Consider the following 12,629-nt stretch of genomic DNA (forward strand, 5'->3'; position numbering starts at 1 on the left):
TGTGATGCACAATATCATATTATTCTCACCAACAAGGTCTCACTCTCCATGAGGAAGATATTCACTGATGTCTGCCTTTCTCACGGTTAAATCAAAGACCGGCCCCTTTAAGTCCAGGAGCAAAGCATGAGGTCACATTTTTGGCTGTTGAAGGGGAACCAGCGGAGATCGATATCGCAGGTGCTGCTTAACATCACTGACAAGGAAATAAATGTCGGGAATAGGAAAAAACAAAGGAGACACATTGTTGTGAGAAAAAAAAACAATGTTTATTTTCTTGGATAAAGATAGCAGTGGGACATTTGAAATGAGCGACTTAAAAGCAAGAGGTTATCTGACAACTTTTGGAGTTAAGTACTAAGAGCGAATGATAATAATAATAATATAGTGAAAATGGTTACACAGTAATTATTGAGCACCGTCCAAACTCCAATCTATATTAAAAAAATGTGAGAAAGTGGTCTTGCCATGCATTGTTCATCATGAGGTTGCTGAATAAGTCGAAATAGAAGGAGGACAAATAACCTATGACTAAATGATTATTATAGATGTTGTGATGCGATAACAGTATTCAGTGAACGTTCACGTGGAAGACAGTTGAGACGCAATTTCCTTCCAACAAAGGCAATCAATACAGAAGGAATTTAGTGACAGAGCACAGTGCTTTTGTATGAAGAGGGCAGAGAATAAGTAGAAAGAAAAGAAGTTGAAGTGGAAAGAAATATTTGTCATCGAAGGTCGTACCAAAACTTTCTGCTGCACTGTGGACGACACTGAGTAACATTTTCTTCCACTAAAGTCCTCTGCCACCTCTGACGTTTTTTCAAGGAAATATGAGAATACGTACCTGCGCAATTCAGTTGAAAAACAAACCAAACAAAAATTGTGGTTGCACGTGCACTCCTTAAGTTCACTGCTCTGTATTTTGTTCGGCAGTGATTGGCGGTCACACTGGGCTCTTCCCAGAAATAGTCCTCATTTCCATCTTTTATTCAATGGCCTGGCCTAGAACATGCAACCCTCTGTCCCCCTGACCAGCACCATCCATATTATAAAATGCTGCAGTGAGACAAATGACAGACACAGCTTGGAATTTTCAGGCAACTGTCCTATCTATCAGATTGTGAGTGTCGAGCCATCCTCAGACCCACATCAGAAACATGAGGAACCCATCACAATATCGCAGTCCAGGAGGAAGGAATGTACTGACATCTGTGGCAGACTGCAAGCCAAACCGTAATGCGCCTTTGAGCCTATGGGATTCAGCCACACCTTCCGAAAATGGCCTGTCACTGATACTCTGATTTCCCAAAAGAAAACTTTGCAAGACTTTCAGAAAGTACAAAATAGGCCAAAATCCCACGACATTGAATACCTAAGGTAGAAAAGCGCTGTACAAGTGAAAGCCCACCTGCCACTTACAAAGACCATTCCCATAGGGGCCCGGCACGCGGTGCGTCATCTGTGTTATGGGAATGTCAGCCCCAGGTAGAGTTTCCACTTTCAGTTGCGCTCCTTCCTTCACCACAAAAGACCAATGCAAAGTCCGCATCACTGCATACACTGTGCTAACCTGCCTGCAAGATACTTAAACTTCACCAAGTAGGGCAGGATCTTATCGATGAGCACTTCACCCTTTTCCGATTGAGTATTATGGTTTTAGAATTGCAGAGGCTGGTTCTCATCCCAACCGCTTCACACTTAGCTATAAACCACTCCAACGAGAGTTGAAAATTTGGGCTTTCAATCATGTCGAGGTCGAATGTGAACGAATGAGCGTTCATACTGCAGACGCATCGCATACTTAGAGTTGTATACACTCTTCAAATAGTTTAAATCAGATTTGGGGCATATGCATTCATTTGTGAAGTTTTGCTGCTCTCCTGCATGGGTGTGGCCAAAAACAAAATAAGAACAGGTATCATTTTGAACCGACAACTGTGCGGTAGAGCGGCCTCATATCGTCGAGCTTCTAGGCGTGATTAAATAATCTAACTGAGGATATACAGTCTTCTGCTAATTGATGGGATTATAGCAAGCATTAAGATAAAATAACCAGCACACGTTCATTTGTGCAGATTCATCAAATAAAGTTCCAATAAAGAACTTGTTTGAATTAATGGTTGTAATGTCACAATAATGGTAAAAAGTCAAGGGACTGACACCTTTTGCAAGGCACTGTACATTCAAATACTAGGCATACCCTGGCAGTATATGGATAACTAACATACAATATATAGTGATCCACCAGACTGACTGTTTCTAGATGACCACGTGCTTAAAAAAAGATAGATAAATGATGTGAATTTTTGCTTTCACTGTGGTATTTATTTTTGTACCACATTCTCAAGAGAGCACATTGGAAACATCCTCAGTAAAGTTTGGTGTTGACATAAGAAACCCGAAGGTGCAGAGGACAATGAATGTCAAGAAAATCACGAAACAAAGACGATCGATCACAGCAGCAGCAAATTTCCAATCACTGCGCATGGTCTCCACCTGTTGCTGGTCACGGAAACGTTTAGCAATATAGCGCACTTCATCAAGGATGTTGGCGAGCTCTGATTCACTGCTGCTGACTGTGGGGCTCGGATATTTGTTGAGGAGAAGCTCTCCCTCACCAGACTCTGGTGAGGCCGAGTGACCACTCTCCATTTTGGCTTTGACATCCACGCTGGACGGACTGCTCTGTGTTTTGTCCTCACCTGGACGCTTCATGCGCAGAAACCAGGCACACCATTCAAGGAGGCCCACACGGATCTTTGGAATCAAGCAACAAAAAGAGATATGACTCATTAATATTGTTCATATGAAATGCATAGCTGAGTTATCCCATGAGGGATGTCACCAAATCACTAAGCAGCTCTTTCGGTAACCTATCCTCACAAGGGTTGCGGGGCGTGCTGGAGACTATCCCAGCTGTCTTCAAGCATTAGGCAGGGGACACCCTGAACCAGTTGCCAGCCAGTCGCAAGGCACACATCGACGAACAACCATCCGCGCTCACTCTCACACCGAGGGACAATTATGGGTGTTTGATTAACCTGCCCCACATGTTTTTGGAATGTGGGAGGAAACCGGAGTACCCGGAGAAAACCCACGCAGGTGCGGGGAGAACATGCAAACTCCACACAGGAAGGTCGGAGCTGAAATCAAACCCTGCAGCTCTGCACTGTGAGGCCGACGTGCTAACCAGTCAACCACTGAGGTGCCTAAATTCTGAGTAAATTTATCGTATTTCTTCCCCTCCATTTTCATTGTAATGAATGTAAATTTAAATCTCAAGTCTACATTTATGTGCGTGTTGTAATGCCTGTTTTTGTTGATATTTATTTTATTTTGTCTTTTCACTTGCACTGTTCATCCAGAAACTTATATTTGAGATCCTTTTGTGAATGGGAGTTGAATCTTGGACAAGCCCTTCTAGCTTAATTTCCTCCTTGTGCTGTTTTAAATTGTGCTAAATGAATTAAGTGTGTTCGTATATGTTCAAACATATTTGCAAACCACTGCCACCATGTTGCGTATCAATAATGAGACTTGATTGTATGTCGATCAACATTTCATGCCACTTGTTCTCACATCACACCATTACAGAGTCCCACAGTGTATCTTCTCACTCATCTCTATACTGTATGTTGCATTTCACCCTGGCGAGAGCAGCTACAAAGTTCCCAACAGATGTAGTGTGTTGGCTTGCCAAAAGTTTACAGGAACTACCTGCACGTGTCTGCCAATACAATACAAGTTTTAGGATTGGATTTTGATTCAGCAAGAAATAAACCAGTACAACATAAAGGTTATTAAGCTGAACAAACATTAATGGTGAGGATGATTTTCTCTCATACAACGAAATGGACACTCACCCACTTTGGCATCCTTACTGCGTTAGGGTCACGATGGTGAACTTGTAGGACCACAACCGTGAGAATCACAGAGAGCGCAACAATGCCCATGGTGATGACAAAGTACTGAACTAGAAAGTGAAAGGATAGTGGAAAATATTATTGGTCAATTAATTCATCCATCGGATATAGTATACCACTTCTCCTGATCAGTGTGGTGTAAACTGGAGCCTGTCTCCTCTGATTCAGGGCTCAAGCAAATTGTAGTTCAAGTGCAGATATGAAAGAGCGATGCAAATACCTGGCCAGCATCTTGGGGGGCTTCTTAATTTAATTGAAACATTTACAGACAGATTCTAAAATTCCTCGCTTACCTATTAGAGGGGCAGAGTCTGAAGTGGCCGGCATAATTTCTGCAAGTAGCAGCATGAAGACGATTAGGGAGAGTAGGACTGTGATTCCTGAAAATACCAAATCTCAGTTAGTGTTTCAAAACCAAACCTGCAAAGCCTTTTCACCTTACATACAAACAATACATGTTGTTTGATGTGTGTGTGTGTGTGTGTGTGTGTGTGTCTTACATACAAACAATACATATTGTTTTGATGAAGTAACTGTTAGTGTAATTGAAAGAAAGATTAGTTTCGTGAGACCCCAAAAATCTCATGTTTGTTGAATGGTAAACATTGCATCGTTACACAGAGCAGACGCTTTTTAACACTTGAGATTTGTCAGTAATTTGAAAAAATAGCGCACTTGTGTGGACTAACTAACATTATCGAGTTTTTAAAAATAAATTTTGCCATAAGAGGTTTCGCCCGGGACGCCAGTGATGTGTGTGTGTGCGTGTGCGTGTGCGCGTGCGTGTGTGTGTGTGTGTGTGTGTGTGTGTTATTGTGAGAAATTTGGTTGCGGGAGACGAATATTACTTTGTCAGCATCATCACTTGCTTATTTCACAACTAGTCAAACTTATTAAGTGAAACTCTAGCTAGCATGAACCTTACATGAACGAACGGCCTTGCATTACAAGCAATCACTTAATTTGGAGGTAAATTTGAACCCTGATGATAAATAGACCCGTTTTTATTAGGATGTTATTTGGTTCCCATCTGAATGAAGGGAAGAAAAGGCTATCAATACAAATTTAAATTCCAGAGCAATCACAATTGTCGGGTACATAAAATTTTAACAAAATTAAAGCGAATAACTCTACCCAACGATATCTTCTCCCCTGAGTCAGCAGGCAGCAGGAAGACAAAAAGGGCCAAAATGGAGATCAGGATACAGGGGATGAGCAGATTGAGTACATAGAAGAGAGTCCGTCTGCGCATCACTATGGTGTACGTGACATCAGGATAGGGTTCCGTACAGCACTCATAAATGCGGTTATTCTTCTTTCCTGAAACCACTGTGAGGCAAAATGAAACATAATTGAGTTGTGCTCATGGAAAATCTGGAAACAGTTCATGCAAAAAAAAAAGATTGTTTTACAGTATCCATCCATCCCTCTAGTTCTGGGTGACATGGACAAAATTTTATATCTCGATATCCATGACAGATACCTCGATAACGACATGATAACAATAGAGATGGGCATTCCATCCCGAGGATGCAACGGTCCGTCCGTCCATCCCAGAAGGACGACCATTTTTTGGGACGGAGGATGAGAAGTGTTTTAAAAAGGACAGACTAAGCAAGGACGGAAGTGGGTTTTGTCTGTCCCTTTTATTGTCCCTTTAAGTATTGGGTGCCGGGAGGCAAAATAACAAGGCCAGAGTGTTGCCAAATGCTGTGTTTTCTTAACAGCACACCTTTTTCATCCCAACAATATTTTTATATCAACACTGCCACCTAGTGTACAGTAAGACAACATAACAAAGTACCTACAGACACCCATTTCACTAATGATCAATCCACCCAGTTAAGAAAGCTGGCTGTGTTGTATGTCACTTGGTGCCCGCATCTATGAAGAGGAAAACACCGCCAAATACTTGGGAGATCATTCTATTTTCAGAGGTTGATGTCAGAATATGTCAAGATGTCAACATGAATTTTGGTGAGCAAAAGCAATAATTTCGTATTAATTGAGTTTGTTTTTTTCTTGATGACACATCTCCAAAGAGGAGGAATCTTCACAATTTGTTTCACTATGCCACATCCAATACAAGTGAGTTTTTTTTTCTTGATGACACATCTCCAAGGAGGAGGCATCTTCACAATTTGTTTCACTATGCCACATCCAATATAGCTGCGGCGTTGACGTACTCAAGAAGGTGTCTTTGTATATGTTATGTAAATGTTCATATATGATATACTTAGGTTGCCACAAAAAGCGCCTTTCAAGATGGGATCAACAGCGTTATCAGAATGTATGGAGCAAAGTGTCTTTTGTCTGTAGGCCATTAATTGCCCCCAACTCATGGCTCATGCACAGACCCTTTATTTTTATTTTTTTTTATTGGGAGGGGAACTGCGACAAAAGTGCTTTAAAAGGATGAGGACGGACAATGATTATATAAGGGCGGAGGGACAACGACAGAAGGGTACCCAGGTCACGGACAGAGAACGGACCGGCAAAATAGGGTAAAGTGCCCATCTCTGGATAACGATATTACAATGGGTTCAAGTGAAAACTAGGCATTGAAAAAAAATGTGAAATATCAGTCCAAATGTTCAGAATGTATTTTTGTATCACATCAAAAGTATTGTAATTAGAATCTTTATCGTATATTTTTTTTAAATGAATACAAATTAAAATAACTCGAAGTTGTTGGGCTAGGAGCTATTATTCCACTGCTTTTTACTGATGTTTCAAGTTTTTGCCATGGTATCACTTCAGTATCATGATCAAGATATTTTAAGCAGGGATAATATTGAAGTCTGAATTTTGTTTTTTTTAAAACACGACTTGCTTTTTCTCGGTATTTTGCTGTTCACCTTGCTTTAGTGTTCTTTCTAAACTAATATAGTTTAGATTCCGACTGTGGTGATTTTTGTAATTCCGTCTTTCTAAACATGTGTCGTTTAAATTTAGTATCATTTGTTGTTCTTGTTATCTTGCTCTTAACTTGTGTAGTTGTTACTTGTGTAAGAGTTGGTTGTTCTTTAGTTCTTAGCAACGACCTACTAGTGACTCTGTCTATCTATAGTACCTTAGTTTGGTGTTTCTGTGTGTTGTTGTTTTATGTTTATCCGCCATGGTTGCCGCTCACTGTCGACTGCTACATTTCAATTACAATTCAATCGGTAATTGCTCTAACTTTGCTGCTTTGAGTTTCAATATTCAGATGATTCACACGAGAACATGACGTAGGCATAAGAGCTCCTGAAAGTTATCTTCAAATCTGACTTCAGTGCCTTCCGCTCTACCCTTTCCCCAACTTTATGTATGAGAATCCATGGTTGTGATGCACAATGTCAAATTATTCTTACCAACAAGGTCCCACTCTCCATTAGGAACATATTCACTGATGTCTGCCTCGATCAGTGATAAGTCTAAAGACAAGCCCCCATAAGTCCAGGAGCCAAACTTGAGGTCACATTTCTGGATGTCAAAGGGGAACCAGCGGGTATCAATTCGGCAGGTGCTCTTAAATATCCCTGACAGGGAAATAAATTCGAATAAGGAATTAAGAAGACACATAGTAGGGTGATATCATATTCATCTACTCTAAAGGAAACAGTGACACGCTTTAAGTAATGAGACAACCTCAAAAAAAGCAGCAGGAAATCAACATCAGGAGTTCATGTATTGAGAGGAAATAATAATATGGTCAATGCAGACAGTAATCATTCAGGAGGCAAGTGCCATCCAAACTCAAATCCATATACAAAAAAAAAACGTGAGAATGTAGCTGAACACAAGGTCTTTCCATTGCATTGTTAATCATGAGGTCGATGGGGCACTGAATGGATGAAAGAAGACAAATGGGCGAGTGAAGGACTTCGTAATGACAGACAAAATCAAAGATTTCTCAATCAAAAAAAAAAACAAACCAAAAAAAAGTGCAACATGTGACTAAATGACAATCTGATGAAATGCATAGCATTGAGAAAGTGATGGTTGAGAGGCAATTTGCTTCAGACAAAGGCAATCAATGCAGAAGAAACACATTGAAAGAGCTATTTGTGCTGGAATTAATTCAAATGATGAGGCAAGAGGATAGGACGGATCTTTTTCTTGAAGGGTGAAAAGGGGGTGAAGCGTTTAACAGTGAAGGGAGTAATCAACGACTACAGCTTCTGTCGCACTAATGGACTTGTACTTCAAAATTGACAAACATAACGGGACACTTGAGTTTCTGAAGGCCTAATAAGGCAAAATGAATGCGTTCAATAATGCTTTTGTGCAAGCGCGAGGGTGGACTACAATTTTTCTTACCTGGAGGGATATGCAAGCATTTGCCAGAGGAGCTAACCACAATTTTGGAATTGAAGGTGGGATCAAATTTTTGGTCGGCACTGTGGATGACATAGAATAACAGAAGTGCTGCTTGTTCGACATTTTGACACACCTTTCAAAGCCATTTTTGACTGGACCTGTAAAAACACTTTTATCATTCAAAAGCACCGGTTGTGAGCATGCACCGTACTGATTATTTGAATGATGACTATGTAAAATGTCAGCACCCTGTTATTAAATGGAATTGTGAGGACACCTTGGCAGAAATTTAGAAAAAAAAAATCAGGTGTTTTACAGTGGAGGGTAGTAACACAGTACAAATACTTTTTCCTTGACTTAATATAAGTCTTGTTTGATCGCTGTCTTGCTTGTGTGCTTTGGGGTCGTACTTTCGAAAACAGGTGTCAAAATAGTGTATTTCTTTTCAGTTGGCATAATTAGCTAATTCAATTTTTCTGGTATGTTGGTTGTTTTGGCCTTGTTTTTTCAGTTCTGTTCTGAATGCAGTTAAAAAAAAATAAATAAATGTCAAAAAATTGTGTGGTTGCAAATGCACTCCTTGAAAGATCTTTGTTTCCATGTGTGTACTTTGTGCAACTTGGCTACAATTGTTGTCACTAATGACAGGTGCGGTACGGTACATTGACTGCTATTTGAAAGTAACTTGACTTTTGCATGAGTGGTGCCATTATGATTGTGGAGGATGGATTGCTCCATTGCTGCCACCGTGACTAAAAATGAAAACCTGAATCTAGATTGTCAGCAAAATTGGGTGGTTTCTTGATTAACACATGTTGCATGTGTAGCCCCTACATGCAGTATAGGACATTTTAAATGTCTTGCATACTGTCATACGATTACACATAATATAAAATTGTTAAAGTGCTCCTTTACGCCAAAATGTGTCATGCTGCATTCACATCCGCATCCAGTTGTACCTGTTATAAAGTAGAATATCAGGCTTCCAAAGGAGATTATCAGGAAATCGTAGAGTGTCCAGGCCCTCATACTGAGCTGCATCCCATTGTAATTTATAGTCATGCCAGGACTGTGTAGCAAAGAATTAGGATATACAGCATTTTTTCACAATTCATATACACATGGGGTGCCATTCGAGAAAGCAGATTATATACAGTAAGAACTAAGTTAACCCACAGATGTGGGGAATTTTTTAATTATGCAGTCCAGAAGATCGGTACGAGAAATTCAGAGCCATAGCTTCTCAAAACATATTGCTACAAGCTGCTGGCTTGCAGGATTCATATACTGAAGACTGACTTCGTGTCAGTCCCCTCCCACTCGAGACAAACATGACTTGGCTGGAAATGTGAAGTCACACAATAAACTAATACAATATTGATGATTTTTGTCAGTCTTGATGTAAAAAATACGGTTTCACTGCTGTCTCTTGTGGGTGGAATGAGGGGAAAACAGTAAACTAGTCTTCAGAAAAGGTCCAGGATTTACAAAGTGGTGTATTCCAAATGCAGGGTGCATCATTTAAAGTGGACAAAGGGCACTTAAAACATACTTGGCAATAAACCTTTTCAAATGTTTTACATTTCTGATTTGAAATAAAACAAAACATATATTTGACATTGGAAATTTTTCATAGGCCATTTGTGAGCTTGTGTTGCCCAAAATTACTTCTATCAACAAACTAATGCTTTTATTGCAAGGAAAGCTTACCATTTGCAGCCAAATGTTGGTTGTCAACACCTGGCTCTTCTCATCCTGTGAAAAGAAGAAAAAAAAATGATCGTTTGTGGCACCTATGAGTTGAAGATTAATAGTTAAACATGCTGGGCTGGCATTTGATATCTCTTCAAAATCCAATTACCTTACATACATACATATATATACATATATATATATAAAACATCCATAAAACGCGATCAAATGGCACCAAAATTCATGTGGACATCTCTACTTGTGCCAACTTCAAAATATCGCACGTACACACCACATCCATGATCTGCCTCAGGACGATGCCGACTTCAACGTTGAGAGTCTGAGTCTCATTGTAGACTGGTCTCTCCAGTCTATTGTATTCACGCAACAGAGCTTCAAACAGTCTGCTTTCACTTGGCCCTTGAATAGAAACTATATATACGGTATATAATTAGACAGTTTTAGTGTCCATTATCACTATTTGCTATTTCCACCCATTTCAGTTGGACAAAGCACTTTGTAAATATGTATTTTTAAAGATGCTGTATATATGAAGTTATTTCACAAGCAACCATGATTGGTGTGAAACAATTCAGACATTTCCTATCATTTGTAATGATTCTGTTTTGTTTAGATTACGTTTGTTTTTGTTCCATGATTTGCCTTGTCTTCCCGTATGCTTTTGTCTTCTTTGTTTCCACTTTGTTCTCGTCATCCTGGTCCTTTGTGTTAACCAATCAGCTCGCTCCTTTGTGTCTAGTCCAGACATTCCTTGTTGTCTCGTCAGTTAGTTCACTACTTCCTTTCAGTCATTGCTTCTTTTGGTGATCCTGTCAGTTGCCGTTTGAGAGTCCATTCCTATTTTCGGTTCATTACCTTGTGTGCGGTCCTTTGGACTCCTATTCATTTCGTCTTTATGATTCCGTATGCCTTGTTTACCCTTTTGTTATTTCCATCCATCCATTTTCTAATCGGCTTACCCTCAAGGGTCGCGGGGCGTGCTGGGGCCTATGCCAGCTGTCTTCGGGCAGTGGGCGGGGTACTTCCCAAACAACCATCCGCGCTCACACTCAAAACTTGGGATCAGAGTGTTCCATTAACCTGCCACACATGTTTTTGCGGGGTTGGACACGGGAATAGGTGACGATGAGCAGACTGGATGTTGCTAAATGGATTCTGCCCTGACTGATTGGGACAACATCTGAAGCGTTGGAGGCGCTGCAATGGAGGATTCTGCATTGACCAACTGGGCCAGGTTTTGAGGAGGAACTACTTCTCTGAGTGCATCTCCCTGCAGCGCTTAATCAAATTAAATGCACTTTTACATTATTCTAACTATCAGTATATACCTCCATATTTTGTTAAATATTGCCCACTCTGCATCATTGCAGCCTGGTCATCCCAGTAGTAGGATTCTCATCTTGTTTGATGAAGAAATGTTCTGTTGGAACAGAGAGTATGGCTAAAAAAGGCTTTTTCATTCATTATTTATTCGGTCTTGAATATGGACTTTGCTGGGTAAACAAGAACGAATAAATAAATCTGTTGAGGACATCAATACGTGTCACAGTGCAAAGATCTATCAGTGTATGCGTTTTCATGAAACCAGGCCCATTCCAAGCATCAATAACTTTAGTCAGCTAAAAGTTATGTTTATACAACACACTTTATCAAGAAAGTACATTGGCACAATCTTGAGGCTGAGAATCATGAGATTCACAAAGCTCTATTAAAAGAAACAGGTAGATTCACACATGCAGGCAGAGAGGTGTAATCCAAAATTTTGGGGTTGTTGTTTGTGTGGTGTAGAACCATTTTGAAAGGAACATCCTACATTGCGTTGTATTGCAATTGTACACCACTGTAAATTACACTTACATTTACAAGCCTAATGCTGTTCTCTGGTATGCCAATCAAAGCTTCGCACTATGTTTTGTTTTATTTTCTTCTTAAATCGACCAGAAAATAGAATGTGATACAACGTTTGGATTGTTTGAGTTCAGAGATCCAGCTGTATTGATCGCTGCAGTTATGCATGAATTCTTGGAACCATGAAAATTGTGTAAACAAATACTAGTTCAGTGCGCACAAGTACTGCGCAACCTGGACCAGTGTTTCACAAAATTTACTGAGCCAAGTTACATAAATTTCATTTGGAAAAAAAAAAATCTCACTAAACCACTCACCAAACCAACTATGGCACAAAAAGTGGACATCCAAACTAATTCTGTATTTGTGGTTTAACTGGCTTATTGATGGCATAAATGGCATAAATGGAGGGAGGGAAAAACAATACGTTGTCATTTAAAAAAAACAGATGAAGTAAACATGGATCATTTTCTGATATCTCACAAACCATTGTATTCTCCCCAGTATACTGGTTGGAGAGGGACTGAGGGCACTTAATATCTCTCTCTTTCTCACTCTCTCTCTCTCTCATACTATCTAAAAATAACAAAGATAGATAGATAGATAGATAGATAGATAGATAGATAGATAGATAGATAGATAGATAGATAGATAGATAGATAGATAGATAGATAGATAGATAGATAGATAGATAGATAGATAGATAGATAGATAGATAGATAGATAGATAGATAGATAGATAGATAGATAGATAGATAGATAGATAGATAGATAGATAGATAGATAGATAGATAGATAGATAGATAGATAGATAGATAGATAGATAGATAGATAGATAGA

General features: G+C 39.7%; 1 protein-coding gene across 1 annotated transcript in view; it reads right to left on the bottom strand.

Moving 5' to 3' along the window:
* Positions 1 to 818: 818 nt before the first annotated feature.
* LOC109526018 (neuronal acetylcholine receptor subunit alpha-7-like) overlaps positions 819 to 12,629 on the bottom strand; it is a 12,351-nt gene continuing 540 nt past the window's right edge. The window contains exons 2-10 of the mRNA XM_019887012.1: positions 10,213 to 10,352; positions 9,939 to 9,983; positions 9,188 to 9,297; positions 8,229 to 8,308; positions 7,280 to 7,447; positions 5,061 to 5,255; positions 4,220 to 4,306; positions 3,867 to 3,976; positions 819 to 2,760 (exon numbers count right to left, since the gene is read on the bottom strand). Of these exons, the coding sequence (XP_019742571.1) occupies positions 2,347 to 2,760; positions 3,867 to 3,976; positions 4,220 to 4,306; positions 5,061 to 5,255; positions 7,280 to 7,447; positions 8,229 to 8,308; positions 9,188 to 9,297; positions 9,939 to 9,983; positions 10,213 to 10,352 (1,349 nt within the window). The 3' untranslated portion in view covers positions 819 to 2,346. The remainder of the gene's footprint in view (positions 2,761 to 3,866; positions 3,977 to 4,219; positions 4,307 to 5,060; positions 5,256 to 7,279; positions 7,448 to 8,228; positions 8,309 to 9,187; positions 9,298 to 9,938; positions 9,984 to 10,212; positions 10,353 to 12,629) is intronic.

This window comes from Hippocampus comes, unplaced genomic scaffold (assembly GCF_001891065.2).
Source record: "Hippocampus comes isolate QL1 unplaced genomic scaffold, H_comes_QL1_v1.1 scaffold261, whole genome shotgun sequence".
Taxonomy (NCBI): Eukaryota; Metazoa; Chordata; class Actinopteri; order Syngnathiformes; family Syngnathidae; genus Hippocampus; species Hippocampus comes.